Raw genomic sequence first — 27,791 nt, 5'->3', positions numbered from 1 at the left:
AGCAAGAGGACGCAGGCAGCCAGGCGTGCCCTTGGCCCCTGTCCCCGCTGGTCCTGTGGCCCACGGGCCCATTAACAGGAACCAGCGTGAGGGATTGGCTTCGGCTGAGGGGCAGTTCCTCCAACAAGCGACCGTCCTGGGACAGATGAAGAAATCCGACGGCAACCGCGCCCCACTGCGGTCCTCTGCTTGGGGACTGAGGACTGCGAGGGACAGCAGGCCAGGGCCAAGGCTGCTCCTTCCGCTGCGAGCTCTTGTCTTTCTGGGAGGTGCGACCTGCCCCCCAAGGTAGCACATCACACAAATGAGCTATCTGGAGAGGCCCAATTAGCTCCTCTCCACTTAATTACTGTTACGTCTCCTTGTAGCAAACGCTGCTTTCTGGCCCCTGGGGACGCTTCGTCTTCTCAGGCCAACGGGGGATACACGAGGCGGGAGCAGCGCCGACTCCACGTGGTTCCGTTCTTCTCCCCGACGCCGGCTCAGCCTTGGTGGGGGGGGCGGTGGAGATGGCACCTGGGGGCCCGGGGGCAGCCAGCCTGCTCCCCGCCACCCCGGCTCTCAGACGTGCCCCAGGCCACTGTCTGAGACCCGGAGGCACCGCCGAGAGGAGAGAGCGCATGGCCAGGGTCCCCGAGTGAGAAGACGCGGGAGGCCCCTCGGCCCAGAGGCTCTCTTGGTCGTTTTGGAATCCGGGCTTCAGTGGGCCGGGCCGTTCTGCTGCTGCGCTGTGGGAGTCCGGCAGTGGGCTGGCTCTTCCTTCCCACAGGAAGAAAAAGAGCTCTGGCCTCCAACTGCATCGCTTCCCCCCCACCCGTGTTTCCCTGACACTGGGTCATGCGTGCACCCAGTCTCCGGGCAGAGCACCACATAGAAGGGCAACCTGTGGGCCTACTGTCAGAACTGCCTGGGCAGCCTTCGCCCTCGCCGGCGGGAAGGAGGGTGCTAGCAGCCAGTGGTCCAGGGTGTGGCTTTGGCCTCCTCGGCTTGGGGATGCTCAAGGTGGTCTTCACCTGGGAGGGGCGCTGGAGGCCGGATCCAGGCCTTGGGGGAGAGATTTATAGTTGTGCCAACAAGGTGCAAGTGTTCGAGCCTGTGCCAGACTTGGAGTCAGAGTGACCCCCACTCCGGCCTCACTGGAGGCTGATGTGAGGCGCGGGGCCTGCCAGGCTGGTCCATCTTTCTTAGCCGCTCCTGGCCTGGGCTTTCGAGGAGGCGGGCCTTTCCACACGCCTTTTCCAGCATGCCTCCCTGCATGTCTAAAATGGACTGTCAGGGATCCCTGGGTAGCTCAGCGGTTTAGCGTCTGCCTTTGGCCCAGGGCGTGATCCTGGAGACCTGGGATCGAATCCCACATCGGGCTCCCTGCATGGAGCCTGCTTCTCCCTCTGCCTGTGTCTCTGCCTCTCTCTCTGTGTCTCTTATGAATAAATAAATAAAATCTTAAAATAATAATAATAATAATATGGATTGTCCATCCTACTTTACCTGAGCGAGCCCTGACTTTCCCAGTATCATTGGACTGGATGGTAGTGAGTGATGTGCTCCCTACCAGCACCCTGCCGGTCTGGGTCCACCTTCTTCAGGTCAAAGCTCCATCCTGGGTGAAGGCTTTACATGGAGCAGCTGGTGAGGACCAGGATAGGAGACGCAAAACAGAAGCAAAAAGGATTGCAGATAGATTCATTTGCTGGAATCACATTTCTTTCCACGCCAGGAAGGGCCACCCACTGGAAGACAAAGAAGCAAGATCAATTTGGGTGCCTTTTATAGCCATTGTTTTTGTTGTTGTTGTTGTGTTTTGTTTTGTTTTGTTTTGTTTTTTGAGGTTGCCACTGTTAAGTTCTTCACTTTGGTTCTCTGGTTCTTCTTGTCTTCGGAATAAATTCAGAAATCTTTCACACAGCGTACTGTACAATCCACCTACAAGAGTCAGGGTTCCTGCAGGGAAAAAAGATGGCATGCTCGAATTGAGTAATCTGAGGAGAGTTAATAAAGTGGATATTTGCAAAGGTAGAGCCAAAGTGTAGGAAAACGGGATAATCAGGACCACAGGGCTAGCATAGGAGGGCATCATTAACCCCCGCAGGGCGGAGGGGATAAAAAGGAGGAGGTCACAGCTCCCACCAGAGAGGGAGGGCTTTGTGGAGACTACTGGGCAGTCCCAAGCCCCCTTTAGAATTTGAGTTAGCTTTGGGTTTTTGTAACCAGCACAAATCAAAATGTTGCACCAATCATTTCAGACAAGTCCTGGCCCACCTATGACATCCTCCATCCCATCAGACAAACCCAACGGGAAGCCGGAGGACAGGGGATCCTGTAGATGTGACCCACATTGGTCAGTCTGTGGTGGATCCAGGGGACACAGACAGCAGTGCACTCACTCCCTGGCCTCATCTTCCCTAACTTTTCTCTTCCTTCAAAGCCACAGCCCCCATAGAGTCCAGATTTCCAGCCTTCTGCAAACATGCCAGGAATTTTTAAAGCTCCATTGTGCTTTTCTCATGCTCTTCCCTCTGCCTGAAAGGCTCTGCCTACCCTCTTGTATTTAGCAAGCGCCTTCTAACCTTAACATCCACCCTGACCCTCACAAGATCCAAATTGTCCTGAAAGTAACCAGGAGCCCTTGGAATAAAGAAACAAATACATAATTCTTGCCTTCCCAGACTCCATCTATCACAGGAAGAGGGACTCTAAACAGAAATACAGACCAGGATGAAAATATGTCTGGAGATCATTCATGGGGGATTAAACAATTTTTTTCCAAAGGAAAGGTAGCGAGGATACAAAACAATATAATAATATTTAAAATTGGCCTTGATGGGGGATAGGAATTTGTGTAAACCACAGCAAGGAAGAGCATTTCAAATACAGTGAGTTAAAAAAAACAAACAAACAAACAAACAAATACAGTGAGTTACTGAATCTTGCAAGTGAACAGAGTCCTCGGGTAACAGTTAGAAGTAGTCCCATATACCCGATGCACGTCTTGCCTAAAGCAGTGGGGGATGGGAGGTGAGATGCGGCTTTGCAGGAGACCCTCCACTGAAGCGCAAGGTCAGATGGTGGATGAAGTCCAAGGCAAATTGCCACCAAACTTTCCCTCAGCACTTCTGGATTCTCTTGCTTAGGAAATGTTGGTTTTTACCAAGGGGTTCCAGAGACCCTCCTCTATGTTTGGACAATTATGTGTTTATCAGGAAAAGGGATAAGGAAAAAAAAAAAACCAAACAAACACCTCCTGGCTGCTTGGCTTTGGTCACCTAGGAAAAAAGTCTTTGTTGCTTTTGTCTGGCTGGATGACATGATCAAGGTGATCCATAGCTCCCACTGAGTAAGGAAATGGCTTGCGGGAGCTCTGGCTTAGAAACGTGATTATCACCTACTGGGCAGTCCCAAGTCCCCTTTAGAATTTGAGTTAGCTTTGGGTTTTTGTAGCCGGCACAAATCAAAATGTTGTGCCATTCATTTCAGACAAGTCATGGCCCACCTAGCTCAGCAGTTTGTTCTGAGATGATGCTACTTTATTTGCCTTGGACAGGAAGGACAGATGGATAGGTGTGCTTATGGAGAGCACTTCCTGGAGGTCCACAAAGCCAAACCTTCTGGATTTATGTCTTCAAGACATTAGAAACGTAGAGGGAGATAGACTCCAGGGTTTTGATGCCCTCAAAGGGTGAGCACGCATCGAGGGAGGTGTGTGTGTGTGCATTTTGTATTGTAAATGCAGGCGGAGGATTTATTTACCCTCACAACCTGGGGCTTTTCTGGACACGGGCTATATGAACTTTTACTTCTCAAGAATCTGTGAAAGGGGAGAGATGTTTAAACAAAAAAGCATCAACAGATATTTACTGAATGCTTACTTTGTACTCAGCTAGAGGTTGTGTAGGGGCACGTGAGAAAACTAAGGCATCGCCCTTGTTCTCGAGAACTTACCATCTAGCCAGTGATGCAACATACACACACAGGAGATGAGAAAGCAGCATGGATAATAGATTGTAGAACCACATTGTTTGTTGAGTTTCTACTACATGCAAAGCAAGGCATTTACATGCATGGTTCCATTTAATCTCTCATTAGCCCCATGCAGGAGAAAATGCTATTTCCATTGCAGATGAGTAAAATGAAACTCAGAGAGGTTCAGAGGGCCCATTGAGGCAATAAGCACAGACCTGGGACTTTGATTCCAGCCATCTGAGTTCAGAGCCTGATCTCTTGGCTCTCCCCCCACCTTAGACCCCAGCTACCCGCCAGCAGTGTGAGCTCCCAGGGCAGCGTGTGCACAGCTGGGCTTTACCCCCCACCCTGGCCTTTCCCCTCTATTTTAAGACTTTGCTTCTACCCAGGCATGGGCAGCTTTGTCATTTTCATAACTAAGAAAGATTTCATAGCATGCATCTGCTTTTCTTTTCAATGTTAAGCCAAACCCGTAGTAGTTGAGGGATTCAAGGCCAGTGTGAACTGAGTGTTAAGTTCAGCATTTTTGTCTCTCTATGATCCAGAACAATTTTATGAATATCAACCTGAGTGTTGATGCCTAAGATTGGCAACCCCATTAGGGACGCCTTCTTCTACAATAAAGAGCTGAGGCACCAGTGATGTCTGAATTTTCAGCAGGTTGGTGATGAAGCATCTTGCTTTGTGTGTTTGTTGGTTCCCCCCCAGGAACAGGTCTGGAGGATGCCCATGCCAACTCCATGGGACTGGGTGGCAGCATTTCTCAGCCATCCACATGGTAATGATGCTCCATGAAGCCTGCAGGGAGAGGCGGGGCACAAGCCAAATGCTCAGAGGAACCAAACTTAGGGGCAGCTGGAGCATTTCTGTGCAGTAAGAGGATATTGTGACCAGGTGCTGTGAAGGGCAGAAGCTCTTATTTTACTGTAGTCTCAGGCGTTGCTTGAGACGTGTTGCTTTTCAAAAGCAGTTAAAGGGCCATTTGATAGAAGGAATGGTTGGATTACCCACTGTCTGGATCCATTATAGTCCTCAGATCTTCAGGCAGGTGTGTTTAAGAAAGGCCAAGCCTGGATTTTTCTCTCTTTCTTCAATAATCCTTCTCTTTATTTCAACACTCTCTTTGTCCTTAGAAGATTCCAAGCAGATTCTTTGGCTCTATTTTTCGTCCAGTTTCTAGACACACACTCCCTGCCTCCCTCCCTTTCTCATTTCCTCCCAGATCCCAAAGTAGCTTGAGGCCTCAAGTCCATACTTTTATGGTTTTATCTCTGCAGCCCCTCGTCCCGGGCATACTTAATCATTTTTTTTTCCTGTTTCTCTACGTATAAATGCAGCAAGTGTAATAAAGCCACTATTCATCAGCAAGAGATTAAGGACAGAGAGGGCTGCATTTTTAGAGCTTTTGCACAATTGGTACAGCTGCAGAAAATGACAGGTGTGACAGCTTTCTCTGCCATACGCTGTGCTCAGGTGCGAGGTCCAGCGTGGGCGTGTGTGGCTGGTCTTCTGTCGACTACACATGAACCTTCTCATCATTAAAGAAAATGCGTTGCTGATCCAATGCAAGCTGCACACCCTGGCTGATCTTAGTTCAGATAGAACAGGCTTGCTCTCTTTAAGAAGAAATTTCTCCAAGAAAAGGAGCAGGGTTCAGACATGCAGACTGAGAAGGGCACTGTGGCTCATCAGTGAAATGCTAAGGAAGCATCTCTACTAGGCTCTGTCTGTCTGTCTGTCTGGGTTTTACCAGGATATTGCATAGGTCAGGCCATGTGCTGCCCATGGGGATTATACACAGGAGGAGTGCCACAGGCCTGGTGGGAGGGGAAGACCATTGACACAAGCCCTGAAGGCCGATGGCCACAGGCCAGAGGTTTGGAGGATGGAAGTGAGGGCAGCATCGAGGCTGGAGGACAGGAGACTTTCAGAGTTGAGAGATGTTTGGAGTCAGAGAAGTGGGAGTTCCAGGGCTCAGGCCAGAAGGCATAGGTCTGTAAAGGTGATTTCTCTTTGTATGTCTGGCAGGATGGGTGGAGAAGATGCTTGGGTTGGGAGCTTAGTGTAGCTCAAGGATTCAGGGAAAAGGTGAGAGGTGGGGCACCTGGGTGGCTCAGTCGGTTGGGCGTCCCACTCTGGATTTCAGCTAAGGTCATGATCTCAGGGCCAATAGATCAAGCCCCACACTGGGCTCTGCACTCAGTGGGGAGTCAGCTTGAAAGTCTGTCTCTCTGTTCTTTTGCCCTTCCTCCTACTTGCTCCATATTTGCCTCTCTCTCTCCCTCTCTCTGAAATAAGTAAATATATATATATATATATATATATATATATATATATATATATATATATATTTTTTTTTTTTTTTTTTAAGTGAGAGGCTTTCAAGATTTGGGCAGGGCACTTTAAACTCCTCTGTCTCTCCATCCCCCCTTCCTGGCCTGTGTCACCCTGACCTGTGACTATTTCCCGACGACAAGTGGCCATCAGCACCTGCACTTGTCTGGATTAGGGAGCATTGAGTTTGAAGCCTTCCCTACTCCCAGGTAACCTTGCAGTTAATTACCTTCCTGAAGGACATGAAATACCATGGTGTGTTTGAGGAGTCATTTTGTAGGACTAGGTTAAGGGCCAACTCTGAAAAAAAAAAAAAAAGAGCACCTGTTGATAGCATTTCCCATTCTAACCTTCTACAGACTCCCCACAAGCCAAGGTGTTCTGGCTGAGGGAGCAATTATGCTTGCTTTACTTTTTTTTTTTTTTTAACCTGGGAGAATAGTCTCCTCGACATTGTTGTGGAGACTCAATAAATGAGACAGATAGATGGGGACAGGTATGAGGAGGTGACAGTAGTTGGCTGCCAAGTTACCTTTGTGATCCATCTCTGCAGAAGCCGGTGGTAATGCCATGGAGACTCTGCAAGACTGATACCCAGCAGTGACAGTTTGGACATCTAAACATGACCTTGGATGTGCCCAAAACCACAGCTGAAGCTATGCCAGCTTTTCAGTGTAGTATATCACAAGGGCCGCATAACCGTGCTGGAAATTGGCTGCGTTCGGAGCGTTAGCGTATCTGCAAATGAACATCTTTGGCCCTGGAAGCACGGCGCAGAGCAGTGAGACTACTTCGTTTCAGTCAGTTTCCAATAATTAGACACTCACAGGAAGCCCAGGACCGTCCTCTCGGATTCATCGAGAGGCTGAGATGCCCCCACTGTGGGCATCAAAAACAATTATTCAAGCCGTGTAGAGGTTGTTGATCAGAATTTCCTGCACCACAGCCGGCCATTCACCTGGTGTCTGGTCACATTTTAGCTGCTAGAGGAGAAAATAGCCGGGCCTCTGCTCTGGCTTCCCAGAACATACCGGTTACAAGAAAGTCCTCTCCTGGAAAGTATGGGAAACTATTTCACACCAGAATCATTTCCTAGTGCCCACTCACTCTGTAGCTCTCATTTCACCAGAAACCAGATGTCTAAATTAATGGATTTCAAAATGTGGTCTCTAGACCAGGGAGGGGCCCAGGAATCCGTATTTTATTAGTGCTTTCGGGTGATTATGATGAGAATTGAATTTAAATATTGAAGGGTCCTGGAGTGGACTTATAAGGACATTCAAAAATACTGATTGTGAAACAAAACAAAATAAAACTGGGTGTGAATCCTGACTCTGCAGCTTAACATCACAGTGATTCTAATGAATTCGGTAATTTTTTCAATTTGCATATTTTTTAACTTGACTTAACCCCATCTGTAAACTGGTATTAATAAGCGAACCCACCAAGTTTTTGAGAAGATAACATAAGATTGCATAGTACCAATCATACAATAAATATGTATTCAATAAACATTAGCCATTATATGAATTTTATGAATTTCACATCTCACTTAGATCCAAGCAAAATCTATGTTTTTGAGGATTTCTTTTCTTTTTTTTTCTTTTCTTTCTTTTTTTCTTTTCTTTTCTTTTCTTTTTTTTTTTTTTTTTTTTTTTTTTTTTTGAGAGAGACAGTGGGGAGGGACAGAGAGAGGGAGAGAGAGGGAATCTTTTTTTTTTTTTTTTTTTAAACGATAAATTGTTCAGCTTGGTAAAGCAGTAGGTTTTCTTTTTCCCCACTTTTCTTTTTTTTTTTTTTTAATTTTTATTCATTTATCATAGTCACACAGAGAGAGAGAGAGGCAGAGACACAGGCAGAGGGAGAAGCAGGCTCCATGCACCGGGAACCCGACGTGGGACTCGATCCCGGGTCCCCAGGATCGTGCCCTGGGCCAAAGGCAGGCGCCAAACCGCTGCGCCACCCAGGGATCCCGAGAGAGGGAATCTTAAGCAAGCTCTGCACTCAGCAGGGCTCCATGTCATGACTCTGAGATCATGACCTGAGCCAAAATCAAGAATTGGATACTCAAACTACTGAGCCATCTAGGCACCCCACCCCCACCCCAAGCAAAATTTAGAACAGGGCCCACTCTTAAGGTAATTAAGACAGATAACATCCCAAGTGTATTACTAGTAGAGAAAGCTGTGGAGTCTGTTTTTTCCAGGGTTTCACACCACTGTGCTTCAAAGTCCACATTTCAGGTGAGGCAGCCCAAGGGGATGAACGTCAGGAATGCCTGTGAGGAACCTAAGGGAAGGGATAGATAGCATCAGGTGCTTCCTCTCTGTTGGCTGTACTTTACTACCTCTCATTCAGCTCTTGGAGTATTCTAGGCATTGCCATCAAATCCAGAGGAAGACTTAAAGTACATTCTAGACAAGCCCAAACTTCATGTGGATTCTAGTTACCTAGAGATTTTATTAAAATGCACATTCTAAATCATTGCAGCTGAGGCGGGGCCAGAGTCTCTGCATTTCCACCAGGCTCCAATGGGATGGTGATCTGTCGGTTTTCTGACCACACTTGCACATAGGGAGGTGCTAGGCTAGTGCTTCCCCAACCCTAATGTTCATACATCACGTCTCTAGATTTATGCAGGTCAAGGAATGGTTGAGAGCCAGCAGCGTAGGCATCACTTGAGAGCCTACTAAAAATGCAGACTCTCAGGACACACCCCAGACCTACCAAATCAGAATCTGCATTTTCATAAGATTCCCAAGAAGCATTGGTAAGCACAACAAAGTCTGAGTGAGATCCACGCAGGGTATGTATTTATTCAAACAGAGCCCTGCCCATGGTTCAATGCTCTACTCTCAATATCTTGAAACTCTTAATAATTCTTGAGCAAAGAGCTCCAGATTTTCATTTTATACTGAGCTCCCCAAAGTATGGATCTGAGCCCAGACACATGGCTCTGCACCAGTGTTTTTCAAATTTTGGTACGTATATGACCCAACTGGGACATTGTTAGAAACCCTTGTTTCTGGATACTCACAGACTGAATCAGTATGGCAGGAGCAGAGACTAAAAACTTGTGACAAAGTTTTTTGATGTGATTCTGATGCAATTGGCCCATTCCCTTGACCTTTACTAGTAACATCCTCCATTATTTCCGTCCTGCGTTGTCCGGGAAACACAGTGAACAGCACAGAACTTGCTGGACACCAGAGCAAAGGTGTTTCTGGTTGAGCAGCTTTCCCTACAGGCATTCTCAGCAAGGCTCCCCACCTGTGCCTGAGTGGCCCTGCAATGATCCTGTGACATTTACACAAGTACAAGCGGGAAAAAAAATGCACGATACAGGATATCTCCTCTTGAGAGCGACCGCCTGGGGAAGGCTGGTATGCTCAGCAGCAGTTCTTAGGTTTTTTTTTTTTTTTTTTTTAATCCTTATCGTCATAGACCATTTTGAGAACTCAATGGGGGCAATCGTCCCTACCTACTGAAAAATCCCCCTTCGCCCTTTCCGAGGAGCACTCGGGACTAGGAACGAGACGGATGCCCTGGCTGAGATGTCTGTCACTTCCTAGCTCCCTAATCTGGCCAAGTCGCCAGACTATGCCAAATGGTGGAGTTCTGATCTTTAAAGTAGAGAATGGGTAAGATCATCTACTTCACAGATTTGCTGCAAGAATCAAAAGAGACAGTGTGGATGTAAAAGCATTTTGTACACTGCAAAAGAATGTATAAATTTGAGGCATCATTATACATACTGAGCTACATTGCTATTTCCAGCATTATAGTTAGGATCAGGACACTGTGTTTGTGAATTTAGCCTAAGGCCATAGAACATTCTTGGTGTATTGAGAGAGGGAAATGAATACAGACAGGGAGATGTGATTAGGACTTGGCGAGAGAAGCTGGGAGATTTGAAAGTGTAAGGAAAGAGAAGGGAGCTTCCACAATTTGGGGACTCCAGATGCAAAAATAAAAAAGACAAAATCTATTTTTACATGTGCAAACAGTTTTGAGATTTTGGAAAATGCCTTTAGTCTCGCAGTAATTGAACATTTCTGCCCCTGGGTGTAATGAAGATAAATAGCAATGGTGGTGGTCCATATTTAGTTTTGACTTCAGAAGCCTTCTGTTAGGATTCGCTATTCTGAGATAACGTTTAGTAGTTAAAATCTGGGTCTCTGATCTAGCACATATTATCTGTGTGGCTTGGGAGAAATATTTAGTTTCTTTGTTCTTCCATCACTTTTACCAACAGAACCTTGCTCGTAGGGCTGTCAGCAGTGCTGGATGACTTAGTGCTCCCCAAATGCCTACAGCATGGGAATCCTTGAGCAAAGGGAGAGCTGATGGTGCTCCGAGGATCTAGCCATTCTGGGTATGGAAGATGCCTCCAGTTATGACCATGAATAGTTACGACTTTGTAAGTAGTCCTTTGCTCAAGTGCATTCAGAAGCACTGACCTGGTCAGGACCCAGAAGTCTCAGATGGCCAGTGTTCTGAGGCTATAATCCCACAAGATCTCTGCTGCCCACTTCCAGAAAGTGAGACTAATGACAAACCAAACAGGAAATGTGTGTGTCTGTACTGGGGCACAGGGGATGGTGAAGATAAGGCATGGGGACAAGCCATCCTAGCATTGCTAAGAAGACCTGACTCTGATGGCTCCCCCTTCTTCTCTGGTCCCTGGACTCACACGTCTGGTTTTCCCTCCAGGTGCACAATTGATAACCGGGTTACCCGGGTGGCCTGGCTAAACCGCAGCACCATCCTCTACGCCGGGAATGACAAGTGGTGCCTGGACCCACGCGTGGTCCTCCTGAGCAACACCCAAACCCAGTACAGCATCGAGATCCAGAATGTGGATGTGTATGACGAGGGCCCGTACACCTGCTCTGTGCAGACGGACAACCACCCGAAGACCTCGAGGGTCCACCTCATTGTGCAAGGTAGGCGGGGCGTGGCTGTTCGGTCTGGGTGCAAGGCTGGGAGAGCCCGTGTCCAGCACTGTTTCTGTGATCAGCAGAGGTGCGTTTTGTGTGTTCCATCCAGCCAGGACAACAGATGACGACTAACTGTCATTTATCATTAGAGGCTGAATTTTGAAATAAGTTTTCCTGTTGAATAGGACTAGGATCTTTTTTTTTTTTTTTTTTTTTGCTTTCGTTCCAATATATTTTCTCAGAAAATTATCTTCTAATTATTGCTTTCCTTGGCTTTTTTCTCCTCTTAAGATTTTTTTTTTTTTTTTGTGGTTCCATATAGTTCTAAGCTTGCTTTATTTTAAGACCAGTGTTTTAGTTCTTCTGGCACTACATACACGCCATACCCTCCCACAGTCTTCAAAGAAAGCAGAGCCCGTCACAGATGCTCTAAACGCCCACTTGGGACACACCCTTCACAGCCACCCCCACTGTCTCCAGCTTGCTCGAGTCTCTCTTCTCCCAGCCCTGGCTTTCCGACGCCACTTCTCCCTTTTAATAACTTGCACCTGATTCTCTGTGTTTGGTGGCACCCCAAGTCCCTGCCCCCTCTTACTGCACCCCTTACCCCCGGCCTTTGAGGCCTGTGTACTGGCTTTGCATTTGGATCTCCCCTGCTTGTGCCCTGCCCGTGCTTCTCAGGCCCTGGCGGTGGTCCTCGCCTGTTCCCCCAGGAAGCAGAACCGGCCCGGAGTGTTCACGCACTTTCCCGTGGGGGACAGCCTTGATGAGGGAGGAAGAGCCAGGAGCCAGACGCTTGCTGCTTTCTGGCTGGGACACCCCAATCAAGTTGCTGACCAGGCTTCGGGATTTCCTTCTGTAAAAAGGAGTCGCTGTTGTAACAAGCTTGCTAAATTTTACGTGACCCTTAGAAGTAGGCCTGGCACCTCGTGCTGTGTGTTAGCCATCAAGATTTTCAAAATACTGATAGTACTTTTTAGATTTTGAAACTCTTCTACAGTGGACCCAGCACCCCATCGTGTCATCCCAGAAGCTTAAGCTCTGAGTAGTGGAGCCCGGCTCCTCTACCGAGGTCTCCTTCACAGCCTGGTTCTCAGCTCCTGCAGCCAGCTGAAAGGAGTCCAGGGCGAGAAGCTCCTCCCGGGAAGGCTCCTTCGGCCACCGCTCCTTGTCAGGGTGCCCGAGGAAAGGAGGGCCTGGCAGATGAGTGGCTGGAGAAACAAGGGCAGGAGAGTGGCTGGAGAAGGAAGAATGCAAAGGAACGGAAGGAATTATGGGAATGTGACCTGCGAGAAAGGAGGAGGCTGCTCGAGAAAGGAGGAGGGTGCTCGTCCTGGGCTGTGGGTGCGATGGTGAAGGGCGAGCTGAGGCAAGTAGGGAGGAGACACGGCTATAGCAAGGCAATGGTGGCTTGGCTCTGGGCAGGACCGCAGGGACGTCTGTGCCCCTCGTGCTGGGGCAGAGCTTGGCCATACCGTGTGGTTCTTCTTTCTTTTTCTCACTCCTCTAAAAAGAAATTATTATGGCTTTTTTCTATTGATTAGTTCATGGTTTTCAAACTGCTGGATGCAAACAGCATTTTTTAAAGGAAATGGAATTGCATAGAAGGTATCAGTGTATCACAAACAGCAGACTAAGTATCATCACATAAGACTTCTGTCTTAGAGTGTGTACATTTTTGATATAAAATACATTTTGGGGGGCGCCCGGGTGGCTCAGTCAGTTAAACGTCCGGCTCTCGATCTCAGCTCAGGTCCTGAGCTCAGGGCTGTGAGTTCAAGCCCTGTGTTAGGCTCCACGCTCCGGGTGGGGCCTACTTAAAAAAAAAATAAAATAAAATATCAATCAGTCAATAAAAAAACAAAAACATTTTTTTTCCCTTTTTTTTATGGTGGATAGTTGGTTGAAACGTAGTTTAAGGATCATATTTGATGAGGAGGTCCGGCGACCATGCCAGTGGCACCATCTGTATTTGATCTCTACCAGGGGATGCTTCTGAAGCCATCCCCCATGCTGCCCTCAGGCCCGCCTTGCACACACTGTCGAGAGCAGGATGTCCCCACAGTGACAAAGAGAAGTTAGCAAATGCACACTAATACAGATACTCGCTTTAGGAAGCAGCACATTTCTGGAACTGGACTATTGAAGGAATAGTGGAAAATGCTCAAACCTCCCTGAAAATAAGCACCATATCTTTGTTTTGTTTTGTTTTGTTTTGTTTTTCTTAATATGTCCCCTCCCGACACACACACCCACACACCCACACGTCCCTGCCCTAAGTACCTGGGGGAGTGCCTGACCCAAGGCACACATTTAATAAACGCTTATTGAAGCAAATGGCTGGAATTGTAGTCCAGAGGTCTTACATAGGCTTGGAGAGGGAAAGTGGAATGAATGTGGGGGTAGAGACGTGGGAGGGGCGAGGCGAGGGGGTCTACATCAATCTTCGCTCATGTCCAAGCTAATGGAAAATGTCTAATCCCCAGCTAGATGTTTACATCTGTGACTTGGCTAGGTGGCCTCTTAGCATGACACACCACCTCAAGTATTGGAATCTCATCTTGGGCTAATTTTCGAATGCTGATGGGTGTATTGATCTGGAAACAAGCTAGGTTAAAAAAGGCACTGGTCTTGTACACAGACTCAGCCCAAGCTAATCCGCTGTCGATATGCCTGGGCTGAGCATTATTGACACTTTAATGAATAGTGGACCATAGTTTTTCAGAGCCAACCTGTCCCCCCTCTTAAAAGCAATCAGACAAACTAAATAGAGCCAGACTCCCCCACTTCTGTATTGGAAAGAGGATACATCACCATCCAGGACTGAAAAAAATAAAAGAAATATATTTATCTTGGGATCATTTATTGTACTGAACATAAACCCTAATTCCCCTAGCAGGAGCTGACTGTCTGGATTTTGTTGAAGTTGCTATTCAACCCTAAACAGAACGCGGCTGGAATGAAAGTCAGACATATTAAGTTTTCAGAATGGTCTTACAATCATTAAACACTCACAGATATATACTCACACACACAAACACACACATAATAGCAGCAGAAGAAAGAACCGAACCGACGGTATGTGTATTTACACATAAGCTGTCAGCTTCACATACAAATAAACCCCCGCAGAAGGGAGGTAGTCACATGTTCCTGGCATCATGTGAGCTGCTTAGGGGAGACATCATGCATTTCCTCTTGTTATCAAATTACACTTTGGGCCCCACTGGGTCTTTGTTCTAGATATTCTCCATGGTTGTGATTCAGTATGTTCAGTTCTCACTGGCAGCTGTGATGCCATCTTCGCGGCTGCCTGAGAAGCAGACCTTCAGCCCTCTGTGCACGCTCTCATTAGTGCCTTCATTCCTTCATAGGGGAAAGAAACAACTCTGGTTACTGGTACTTTGGCCAACCTCTTAGCACACAGAGATTGAATAAAAAGCTGCCTTTGAAGAGTTAGTTCCCATGCATGTGGGGACAGACTTCTACGATATTTGCTCAAGTCATGCCCACAAATTCGTTTTCTGGAAGTATAGCTACTATTGGCTGAATCCTTGTAGGGCACCCACCTACTCCAGTTGCTCCTGGAAACACCTGAGGAGTGGGTCCTCTTACCTGCATACTATCTGATTATACATTTTAATAGAATTCAGAAGTGACTTGCACAGAAATCAGACTGGTTTTATTATACGGCAGCTGAATTTCCTGGTGCTCCCAAGCATGAATCTATCCCTTAGCTCAGGCATGGGGTGAAAGGCTAAGGGCCTTTCTTTGGTTGGTGTTTTCCAGAGCTTCAGCTGAATACATCATCTCCAGTCCTTCCAATTGTTAGGACAACCTTTCATTGGTGGAAAGTTCTAGATGTGTTTTTTTTTTCTTTAAAAAGGAGCTCTGGGGGTACCTAAATTCTCCTAAATCTTCCCCAAGCTGATGGAGGCGGGGGTGGTTTGTGAAGGTCCCCGCAGGGCAGGTCAAGTGGCTGGAACATGGACTGGGTTGGTCTGGCCTGGGCTGCAGAGGAAGGTCCCTGCAGGGGGCTGCGTAGTGGTTGGAGGAGAAACTCTTAAGTGGAGCCATGGGGAGCACCAGGTGGAGTAAGGGTGCATGCCCAACCATGGAGATCTCTGTCTCCATGGACCAGAGTGTTAGAGCAGCCTGCCAGGTGACAGTTCTTCTGATTTGCATCGTCCAAGGTCAACATAGAGGTATGAATGGGCTTGTGGCTGCAGGCCCTGAGCCCAGGTGATCATGGGAGCAAGTCTTCTAGACAAGCCAGGAATAAGGGACAGCTTTGATGAAGAGAGTGGCCCTGGAGGCTGTGTGGAAGGAGGACGAGGAAAAGGCATCAGGGGCTGGTGGCAGGAAGGGGCAGGGGACGGGAAAACTGAGTGAAGTACCTGCTCAACACCATGGCTATGTAAAATTAAACAAGCTAACACCAATTAAAATTTAAAATTTATTACTTTGGTCGCATTAGCTTCATTTCAGGTGCTCTGTAGCCACGTGTGACCAGTGGCTACACTAGTAGGCAGTGTAGAAGTAGGTTATTTTCTCATCTCAGAAAGTTCTTTCAGGCAGTGCCATACGTGATTGCCGTTATGGTCCAGTACGTGTAAAAGTAGGAGTGGCTTTCATTAACTTAAGGGGTCAGGTGTAGTATGGAAAAGAGAATGGAAATTTGGAGAGAAGATGGAAATAAGAAAAGACAGAGGTCTTTTAAAGACAAGAGAGGGTTATTACCAAGATAGGGGACTGGTAGAGAGGATAGGCCAGAGTCTGAGGAGGTATCCAAGGGAAGATAGAGAGAAGTGGGGCTGGCTACATGTGGGTGTGGAGGGGCGAGGGGGTGCACTAGGACGTTTTACCTGCGGGTTCTGGGGCAGGTGATCCCAATTCACCTAAGCCTCATGCAGTAGAGCATCGTGTGGCAGTGCCATGGAGCCCCTCAGATCCTTGGACTTCTTAATTTGTAGAAGCCTTGAATACTCCATCCATAAGGAGTTTGTGAGAAGTAAGAAATACCACCCACACATTTTCACGCCCACTTAGGCAGCCTGAACACAATCTTTTAGGCCAGCGTGAGGGAGATCCATTTTAGATTTATTGAAATTGGGGTCTAATGATTTCCATCCCTTTGACCTTAGGGTGTTCTGCTTTGTGCATGTAATTAATAAGTGACTGCTTCTGGAGTCCCAGCTGCATATTTTAACCCTATCCGCTCTTGATTCTGCAACTTCTTGGGGTATCTAGAATGGCTATACCTCTGGCTCTGTGGCTTTTTGGAAGAGAATGTAGCATGAGGAGCTCAGAGTAAATAAAACACCCTGTGGGACTGAATCGTTTGCTAAGTTAAGGGCAACATGAAAGATGTCTCAAAGCCCTGATGGTCTCGCAAGCGCCCTTGTGTGACGGTAGAGCATAGCTGACCTGGTGGTCTGCACAACATTAGTGAAGGTCCTTCTCATCCAGGCACAGAGGCCTGGGTGGTATACATGAGGGACTCTAATCTCACTTAGAGACACGTTCACATGGTAGCAAATGTTAGCATCCGGTGTCCATAAGACAGGGCATTAATTAGTGTAATGGCAATAATAATAAAAATAATAATAATCGACAAAGCTTTTGGTCTCTATCAGTTTTCCAGGCTCTACCTAGGTCTCTCTTTTGTCACTGGAGTGTCTAATCACCCCCTCCCTTTTGTTTGGTGTAAATGAGTTTTCCAGTTTCCACCTAAGCAGAATTAATCTGAAAATCCCTGCTATTGTTTGATAGTTAATTACCTGTCTTTTGGAGTCAAACAGCTCTGAAGCTCACCAAAGGGAGGAGATGCCAATGCCTCTGGAATGGGGTAAGAATGAGCGAAGGAAGCCAGGACGTCGCTGTCATTCCCTGTGTTAGTGGAATTCCAGAGAGAAAGGGCCTAGGCCAGGGAGGTAGTCAGCACAGGCAGGTGACTTGCACACAATGGAGCTTTGGCGGTACCAGCCCTTCATTCACCTTTTATTGTCTTCCCGTACTGAGCCCTCTCCTCTTACCCGCCTGATCTGTATAATCGTGTTGCTTTCCAATTCTGAATAATTAATTGACCTTGTCAAACTAAACTCATTATTATGATTAAGGGAACGTGAACAATAACTTTTAATTCCTGGACACCCACACCCTATAGACACCCCTCTCCACTCTGAACCTGTACAAAAGGGAATATGAAGCACAACGTATCAAAGGGAATAATGTGCTCTAATCCTTAACATGGAAAGCAAAGATTTCTGTCTCTCCAGCCACCTCCCCTGGAAAGCAGCCTGCCCTCCTGGCACTGCAAGGCTCCTGTAGTGTCGAGAAGACCTTTGTACCGACTCATTTCCATTCAAGCTACAGCTTGCTGAGCCCGTAGTAGAGGGAAACGTCACCATCCGGTTCTAAATCAACAGAAGTCACCTTCTGAGTACATCTGTGTTCTTTGGGTTTCAGTAGCCCTGCATGCCAGCAGGTCACATTTGCCATCCCAAACTGCTTTCCAAATTATCTTTCCTCTTCCTGCCCCTGCTCAAGAAATAGATGAACGTGAACATTCAGTCTGATTGTAAGACTGTGCACCTGAATTCGACAGAACTTCCAAAAAGTCAGGAAATTAAATCCCACTACAAAATTAGAGTGATCCTCAAAGCACCCTGGAGAATGGACAAGGAAGTAGGGCATTTTACCTGAAATTGATTTATAGAATTTAGACAGCATGCAAATGAAGCATTTCAGTTCTAACTGGTGAGTTTTTAAATTTCTCCATGCAGTTACTCACAATGGAGGGGCTGAAGAGTCTCTTAGATTAAAGGAATCTGAGAAAATTGCTGTAATGAAAGTCATAGTGGTTTAATAATGGCATTTTCTCTGCCTTCTGTGGTGTGGCCAGGAGGGGCCCTTATGTATGGGAAGCAGTTTGGAAAACTTGACTTCTGCCTCCCGTGATTCCTGGTCACAACAGTAAATAACGATGGGGTCGCCCCGGCCAAGGCCTTCATACCACTTATGGCTTTCAGGAAGCAGCAAGTTCAGGCGACCTGACCCTGTTGCTTCACAGCAAACACTTACAGGAGTCGGGCAACGTCCCTCCAGGTAAGCAGTTAGGGCTCCCAAAGGAGGGTCTTCAAGCAACCGCAGGATTCTTATCGCTATGGTGGTTTTCCCTAGAGAGTCCCAGCTGCCTCCAGTTCTAATAGCACAGTGGCTCTGATTCCCCTTTGATCTGACATACTTCTGTGGTCTCCAAATAAGACCCGCTGTCATTTTATTTTGGGGAAAGGGCAAACATGAGATCCTAAATAAGTTGCCCTTCTAAGATACATTCCTACAGATTGCTATTCCCGTATCAGAAGCTCCTGTGGTTTATCTGAGCTGAACTTGAAATAGTCTTAATTGGGGATGGCAGTGTCTCTTTGTGGTCTCATGACCCACTGATATGGATCTGGCTAATCTCAGGATACGTGTAAAAAAAAGCCCTCTTACAATATTCATAACAGTTTCAGTAGGCCTCACCTGTAGGTTGCGTGTAAAGTGTTATCAAGGCAGCATCGTGGATTTAAATGTCATGACTTTTGCTAGGGGACCCATAGGTACTCAAAAGACTTAAAAGCCTCTGATAATTCTTCTGTTTTTTTTTTTTTTCTAAAATTGAAATACTTAGCTTTTTCAGGCATGGAGAGAAGTTAGTAACTATGTCTCTCAGCCCATCTGTTGTCAGATTGAGAAATCTCAACTGAAACCTTTCAGTTCCATTGAACAGTACTTTGAAGTCAAGCATTAGGGACACAGAAATTCAGATGGAATTCCCACCCTGTCTAGCAGAAGGCATTCATATCCTTAGAAATAGCTCTCTTATAGGGTAACAGGGGTTAGGATGTTCTTATAGATAAATGCTATTAATACACTGAAATGGAGCAATTGAATTTATCTGTAAGACCAGGCAAAACTGCATGGTTACATTTCACCAACCCGCTCAATGGTGAATAGAAATTTTTAGAACTGAAGAGAAGGCATCCTGGCAGCAGTGACAGGTGCAAAGCTTGGCATTCTGAGGAGGTACGATACGTTGGAGGAAGGATGACTACACTAAGGTGGTCACAGGACAGGGCTCCTCTGGTGAAGTTGCTAAGTATATGGCCAGGAAGATTGTCTGCACGTAGGCAGGAGATGGCCTGCGTGCCAAGGAAGGAGCACAGTGAGAAGTGTAGGCCTTGGAGTACTGCTGGTTTTCAAAACAGGCTTGGTTTTCCTTGATGTTGATAAGAACATCACTTCTCTTCCCCAAGGAAAGTTCCATTAGACTGTCCTGGCAAAGGACAAATATCTAAGAAGTCTATCAGTAGGATAGAAAATGACAAGCACCAGAGTCAATAAAACTTGGTAGGAAGAGGGAAGTATTAGAAGGAAAGAATACATCCAAATCCACATGGTTCTGTGTCCCTTGCATGGCAAAGATACAAAGGGGGAAGATTGCCAAAGACTCTTCTCCACCAGGCCAGTTTTTTAAAACACTAAAACCTATGTTTTATGACCATTGCAGTCCCACTAATGATCATTAATCTGTAGTAAAGTTAAGCTACATTTCTCTGTACAACAGCAAATAGAGGGTATGACAGTGGGGCTCCTCATTCTGCCATCGTGGCAATTGTACTGGAGAGGGCAAGGATGCCAGGAAGGATCAAGGTGAACAGGAAGGGGGGAACCCCTTAGGAACTGGGAGCCTGGCCCCTTGCCAGCAGCTCCCACTCACTGGTAACTGAGAGCCCACCACATGCTGATGAAGGAATCTCAGAGTTTCAGATGTCTCCAGGCTAATTTAGGCTTTAAGATGTCACCACTTGGCATATAGCATAAAACTCCTATTCCTGTTGAACATCATCTATGGTAGATTGGTGTCTAACATTGGTGAAAATCGAATTGGCTACTGCTGGATGTAGGCTCAGTGGTGAATTGCTCCTGGAGTTGCCAGAGCTCAATGTTTTTCTTTCAAAAGATCTTCATTTCATGTTATTTGAGAAAGATTTTATTGATTTAAAATTAGGACAGTTTAATTTGGTGGCATGTTTTCTTTATGTCTCAATTATATATTCATGTCTTTGTGGTAAACTCAGCTGGTGGGGGGATTAAGAATTCAAAATAGAGGATTTTCACTTGGCAAATAGTGCTTTCTACTGTGATTAATTGGGAGTCTGCACAATGAACCCGGTGTTGGCTCCGTTGGGGATTGAATAGCTTAGCAGGAAGAAGGAAATTTCAGGATTTAGGAATCCTGGATTCCAGTCTGAATGTTGACAATAAGTACCTGAAAGAATGACCTATTTATTTAACCTATTTCATAGTTAGATGTCCTTTATAGGAATATTTTTATGTATCACATAATCAATTTGGAGAAAGGTACTAAATAAAAGGATGCCAAGCGCCACTGCATATTAAAATCCTTCATTTTTGCAACTATTTATTCATAGTAAACATTGCCAGGCTCTTCTTTCCATTTGTCTTGTTTTGACTCCTTTAAACAGACCCACTCCTCTGTTCCAGGGATGCACCCCTGTTCTGTTGTTGGTGTGGGTCCTCATTCCCAAGAACCTGGATTGTATCCCCTTTCCCCATCCTGGTTCCATCCTTTGGACTCTAGTGTTTCTGGTTTTCTGACCTTCTGGCCTGGTGATGTTCTTCTGCTCTCTAAGCATCATCTCCTTTGCTCTCATAGTTCCAATTGGACTTGTTTACCGTACTCTGAAACCGGATTTCAGAGAGGGGCTCTCATGCTAACGCTGCCCCACACTAAGGATCCAAACTGGCCAAGTCCTTTCTTCCTCCCCTGAGAGAGGCTTTCCCTTTTCCCTTTCACACACATGTAGACCACCACGTACGAAGTACCAAAATACAGGTTGGGATAGATACAGAGACAAAGGTGACCAGTCCTTCTCATCAGGATATATAGTGGGGGTGGGGGCAGCAATTAAAATTTGAAGGGGAGGCTGCCGGTACAGAGCCATTCATAAGAATCCCAGGACCGAGAGCCAGGCTCCTCCCCAAGCTTGGGAGCAGGGGTGGGTGTATGAGAAGGACACACAAAGAGAAGACTTTGGAAATGGATGGTCTAGCACTTCAGGTCCTGGCTATTAAAATGAAAATGAAATAGCTAGTCTGCACACACCCACACTCTCCACCAGCCACCCCTTCTCCACTAGCAGCCAGAGTGATCTTTTCAAACCGGAATCTGATAGGACCTCAAGGATTTCACCTAAAAGAGCCAGTTCCTTAGCAAGGCCTACAGGGCCTTGGGATGAGCATCCTCTCCACTCCTAGTCTTCACGGTGCTCCTGCCTCCTGATGCTCATTTGATTTATTTCATTTGTCCTGTTCTTTCTGGTCATGGGTCTTTGCTACACTCCCTCTCCAGTGCCTTGGATCCTCTTCCTCTTTTCATTCAGCAAATCCTGTTTATCCTTCAAGCATGAACTTGAATGTCACTTCCTTAAGGATGCTTTCTCAGACCTGCCTGTCTTGCATTAGTTCCTTCCCTCCCCCAGATTCAGAGTCATGCTATTCTTTGTGTTTCTCGGCATAGTTATAATTTGACATTGGTTTGTATGATCTCTTGGTTATATTTGTTTTTCCAGTAGAGTATGAGCTTCCTGAGGGAAAGGGGCCCAGCCGCTTTTGCACTCTGTCTCCAATGTCTGGAACTTAATAGGGGCTCATGGGCAGTATAATGAGTGGATGTGAAAAGCTTCTTTAAAAAAAATCACTAAGCAAAATGGTTTATTGTGTGTTGAGACTGGCTATGAAATGCTGAGTAACAATCACTCAAATGTATCAGATTTTAATCCTTGGAATTGTAAATGTTAACTTACATGATGACATCTTTGCAGATTTGAGCAAGTTAAGTGTTTGAGATGGGGAGATTATCCTGGATTAGCTGGGTAGGTCCTAAATATAGCCATATGAATACTTGTAAGAGGGGAGCAAAGGGGAGCAAAGGGGAGCAAAGGGAGATTTGATACACAGAGGAGAAAGCAATGTGAAGATGGACTAGAGGGAGGCAAAATCTCTGGCCTTGAAGACTGGAGGGATGTGGCTATGAGCCAAGGAATGGAGCCAGAAGCCACTAGAAGCTTGAAGAGTGAAGACCAGCCTCTCCTCTAAAGCACCCAGAGGAAGCATGGCCCTGCTGGCACCTTTACAGATCCTGTCACTCCTTTGATCAGTCCTCCCAGTTGCTTGGCAACTCACCCATGCTAGAATCCAAAGTCCTTATTGTGGCCTAAAAGATCCTTCAGTGTGTAGCCCCTGGCATCTCTCTGACCTCCCCTCCTACAACCCTTTTTGTTAACCTGTCTCTTTGATGTTCTTAGAATATCCCCAAGAGGCATCCCTCTCTGGGACTTATAGCTCCCTATGCTGGCACCCATGCCAGGTGTCCCTTGGTGCTCTCTTCCCAAAGGTCACTGTACAGGAGAGGCCTCTTTGGTCACCTGTATTACATAGAGCTCCCCACCTCCCCCAGTTACTCCCTAGGACCCTTCTGATATGTTTTCCTTGAAGACAAAGATCATCTATTGCATTGCATATATTCACATGTTTCAGAGTTGTGGTCTGTTTCACCCCAAAAGAGCACAAGCTCCACAAGGTTAGGGACTTGGCCTGCCTTGGCACTGTGGTATCCAAGTCCTAGAGCAGGGTTTGGCCTACAGTAGACACTCAGTGAGTATTTGTTGAATGCTTATATGAATTAAAACTTGAAAACTAGGGCCTTCTGTTAAGTGAGCTTGATTTTTATTATTATTTTTCCCAGCATTTATTGTGTTTCTATGTTTGAGTGTGAAAGTGTGAACTTTTCTGTTACTTCTATCAAAATGATTATCAGACTGGGTTACATTAAGCTAAATCTAACTGAGTGGATCTTCTTAGGAAGGTAAAGAGGAGGCTTATGCCCCAGGCTGAAGGAATAACAGACAGACAAGGAATCGAGAGACCTGAGTGTGGGTTGTGTCACATGGCAGGCTGGAGAGAAAGCAAGAGTTGTGGGGGAGTAGCCCCAAGAGCCCCTCTGGCGAGAGGACCAATTCTCTGCCAACCTAAGTTCAGGTTTCACTGTGGTGGGGATGGGAAATCATCGGAAAATTTAAAGCAACGAAATTACATGAGTTCTATTTTAGAAAGACTTTGGGCATCAGATTGAAGAACGGATGAGAGGGGGAGTTTTGAGGTGGGGGCACTGGAAGAGTATGAGAACATGGTTTATACCATGTTATCCTGTGTCCCTGACCTCAAGAGATTCCCTCTCTTCTTGAGCAGCTAGACAAATAGCTCTCTAGAGCCACTGCTGGATGCTGGATGGGTGTGTACACGCAGTAAGGGTGGTCTGGGCTCAGTTTTCTGGAAGGTTCTATCCCAGAGATGTGTCTTCTTCTCAGAGTGTCGTTTGTTAAGTTTGCAAGTAAAGAGAACTAAAAGTTTGGGTTTCCATATTTACAAATATGGGGGGAAATTGTGCCATGTTTTGTTTCAATTTGGAATTCTGAGAATATGCCTTTCAGCTTCTTGAAATGAAGCCAGATCACCAAAGAGGATATAAGGTTTACACTAGCCCATGACCAAAGGGCAAAGCTTAAAATAAGATGAGATGGGAGAGAATCAAGCACCAGGAGGGCCTTTTAAACAGAAGATATTTTGAAATAGAGTATCAGGTTCAGAGAACACCAAAACTTGAGATACTGAAAACTGCCTGTCAGTGCACTCTGATGTCTCTCTCAGAAGCTCATGAGGAACTTTCTAGGAAAAAAAAAAAAAAGTATTAAGAAGAATGTAGACTCTCCCCAGACCAACTGGACCTGAATCGCGCAGGTGGAGGTGGTGTGGGTGGAGAACCTTGTGTAGCTGGGTTTCCAGTTACGGGTCAGAGCACAGCAGGTCTAAGAGTCAGAGGCAACGAGAAGTCAGACTGAGAACATTTTTTTTTTATATATAAAATCCTGATGTATGGGCATGCTCATTAGTAGGAATTGTGTCAAACCAGGTGAGTGCGCCTGTTCCATGCTTCTAATTACAGTGTGTCTTTCATCACCCTGAGCCTGTTGATTTATTGCTGTTCAAATGAAAGATAAAAAACAGAGACAGAAAGAAGAGCTGCTCACTTAGGTGGGTCAGTACTGTCTTCCCCCATATTCCTCTACTTTGTCTTAAAAATCATTTCTAGGGGCATCTGGGTGGCTCAGCCTACTAAGTGCCTGACTGTTGATGTCAGCTCAGGTCTTGATCTCAGGGTTGTGAGTTTGAGCCCCACATTAAGCTCTTTAAAAAAGAGCCTACTTTAAAAAAATTAAAATTAAAATTGTTTCTAAAGAATTATTAGGCTATCATCCTTCATCACTATATCCTAAGACATCTGAAGCTCTCCCTTTTCTCTCTTCAGGCAACATTCAGCCTATTCAGTACTCAGTAGAGGTGTATCCAACCTTCTTCTGGAACTCAGATGGCTATTTTCCCCATAGCCAGGAACCACGGGACCTAGAATCGGGTGGTGGGAATAGCAGTGGCACTACTCACTATCACCCTTAGTGGCCACTAGCGAAATGTCTACCACCTGTTCCTTCAACTTTAGGATCTGCTGATTAAGAGATCTTAGTTCCAAAGGGAAGAGTGCATCCAACAGGAGACACAATAATGATTCAATTCAACTGGAAGTTGAGACCACGCCACCCGGCCACTCTGAGCTCCTCATGCCTCTGAATCAATAGACAAGGAGGAGAGCTTGTCATTGTCTTCATTTGGAGATTAGGTGTAATTTAAGGAAATGGAACGGGTGCCATGTTAGCCAGGGGAGGCTTGTGATTGTTAATTTTATGTGTCATCTTGGATGGGCGAAGGGATGCCCAGGTAGCCAGGAAGATTTTATTTCTGGGTGTGTCCACTAGAGTGTTTCCAGAAGACATCAGCATTCAAAACAGTAGACTAGGGATCCCTGGGTGGTGCAGCGGTTCGGCGCCTGCCTTTGGCCCAGGGCGCGATCCTGGAGACCCGGGATCGAATCCCACATCGGGCTCCCGGTGCATGGAGCCTGCTTCTCCCTCTGCCTGTGTCTCTGCCTCTCTCTCTCTCTCTCTGTGACTATCATAAATAAATAATAATAATAAAAAAATTCAAAACAGTAGACTAAGTAAAGCAAATCTCGCTCACCCATGCAGATGTGCAGCTTCCAGTCTGTTGAAGGCCTGGCTGTAACAAAAAGACAGGAAAGGGGCAAATTCGCACCTTGAGCCAGCATATCCATCTTTTCCTGCCCTCAGACACTGCTGCTCCTGGTGCTCAGGCCTTCAGTCAAGGGCTGGATTACACTACCAGCTTTTCTCGTTCTCCAGCTTGCAGACGGCAGATCACAGGACTCCTCACCCTCGATAATTGCATGAGACAGTTCCTATAATTTATATATATGTCCTATTAGTTCTGTTCCTCTGGAGAACCCTGACTAATACAGATGACAAGTGAGTTTTTCATGCTAAAAATCTTCCTCAGATTTAGAATAAGTATAGCCCTATAGGCACTAGCGTGATACTGGGAAAGTTAGGCAAGCGTATCCCATGGCATTCGGCAGAGCTGGAAGCCTGTTGGCCTGGCAAGCAAAGGTAAGCTGAAATAGAGTCAGTGCGGTATCTCCCACTGAATGCACAGAAACTCTTGCCTCACCTTTCAGTTCAGAGCCTGGATAAAGAAGGAATCATTGATCACATAAACTCATTACTCCTTCATCCATTCACTATTCAAGTATTCATTGGGTTCCTACTAGGAGCCACATATTGTGCTAAACTCTGATGGTAGAACACAGATACCAGATACTTGTCTCCAAAGAAATAATATTCTAGTGAGTGACAAGAGAAGTAATAGTTCTTCTATTGCTATTCAATAAGTAAATAGTTTGCTGTAATATAGGCAGAGTCAGGGCAAGTATCACAGCAGCCCCTACATCTGAGAACCTCAGGGGACTTCACAAGGAAGCTTCACCTTAGTTGAGAGTCAAATAGGATTAGTTAGTAAAGTAGGGAAGGAGGACTGTTCTACACAGGTAACAGCTGTAACATAACACAGGTAACATATACGAAGGCTAGCGGATGAATGAGCCATTCATAGAAGCTGAAAGCATCCTGTAGGCAGATCATCAGAGGAGGGGATGGAGGGGTCTGAGATGAGACCCAAGAGGTGGGCAGGAGCCAGATCACAAGACTGGGAACTTTTCTTAATGGCAAAATGGTCCCAAATTAGGAGAGAGCAGATCCTATTCAGGGGGATTGCTCATTGGGTGTCAGTTTTGGAACGAGTGTATCTGAGAGCAAAGCAAAGGCACAAAGGTCCTCCATGGTGCATCATAGTTCCCTAGGCCACCTCATATCCATGTCTACTGTGCCATGAGTTGGCAGGAGGCAATGTCAGCACCAGTCTCATAGCCTATATTTGAACCTTGAACGGGGATTAAGCTGTGGATGGATCCTCCAGCTTGGCTTCAGTGAGCAGCTCTCCAGACAAGTAGAGTTAGTGTCGACACAGATGCACGCTTCCCCTTCGGCGATAGGTCATTCTCTCCTCTTTGCCATTTTCCATCTGTCTCTCGAAGTCAGTCTTTCACTCGATCTTGCCAGCAACTTCTTTTTCATTACCACCTGTACCTTTTGCTGTCTTTTCATTTCTTTTCACTTTTGTTCTGTTTTACTCTTCTCATCATTCTATTTTCTGACCCACTCTTCTCTCACTTTTCTCTGGCATCATTATTTTGTTTTGACCTTTTGTTCTCAGGACTGTGCCCTTTTGCTCATGTGCTCTTTCTTCTAATATTTGCTGGAATCTTCTTTCCCTCACCTACACTTTCCCTGTCTCCTTTTCTTCTTTCTCCTCTTTCTTGGCTTCCTTATGCTTCGGCACCCATTATTCTCTTCCCTCCCGGGTCACAGCTCTGCTCTCCTGCCTGCTGGCCCCTCCCAGCCCTTCCATCTCAGTGTCCCACCTGTCCATGAGGGCCATTACCCCTTGACGTGGCATTTGTGTCTTTGTCACCAGTACTAAGGGCTCACATTGTAGTTATGGAGAGGCTAAGATAATCAGATGAGCCTTTTTATTTATTTATTTATTTATTTATTTATTTATTTATTTATTTATGTTTCATTTCCCTTAATAAGCACATCCTGAAATTGAGCTGCTGTTTTACTCAGGTTTCATCATTTTCCCTGAGGAATCCATATCTAACCTTAGACAAACTGCCCTCCCTGTGCAGTGCTGAGAGGAAAGACAATATATCTAAGGTTACTTTGTTGAGACTCAAGTGTGCTGGGTCTGTGTGCTCTGTCCTCAATGCCATGTGTACCAATGTATGTGATTATATGTGTGTTGGTGGGGAGAGGATTTCATCTGTTTCTGAGCCTGAAGGAACTCACAGTTGATCATGGGATGGACTAACAATATTTATCCAGGCCTATGTGAGGACCATAGAGCAAAAAGGTTCCACCCAAGACTGGGGACTGCTTGGAGAGTAGCTCTAGAAGAGGGACA

The 27,791-nt window shown here is 46.1% G+C and overlaps 1 protein-coding gene across 5 annotated transcripts in view; it reads left to right on the top strand.

Annotated features, from left to right (window-relative positions):
- The window catches only part of NTM (neurotrimin), a 934,119-nt gene that overhangs the window by 754,603 nt on the left and 151,725 nt on the right, over positions 1-27,791 (top strand). For all 5 annotated transcript variants that reach the window (XM_041771468.1, XM_041771471.1, XM_041771470.1 and 2 more), the window contains one exon: positions 11,008-11,240. In XM_041771468.1, the coding sequence (XP_041627402.1) occupies positions 11,008-11,240 (233 nt within the window). The remainder of the gene's footprint in view (positions 1-11,007; positions 11,241-27,791) is intronic.

Source organism: Vulpes lagopus, chromosome 10, assembly GCF_018345385.1.
Source record: "Vulpes lagopus strain Blue_001 chromosome 10, ASM1834538v1, whole genome shotgun sequence".
Lineage (NCBI taxonomy): Eukaryota > Metazoa > Chordata > Mammalia > Carnivora > Canidae > Vulpes > Vulpes lagopus.
The sequence above is the reverse complement of the archived record's forward strand: the minus strand, read 5'-3'. Positions and strand labels throughout refer to the sequence as shown.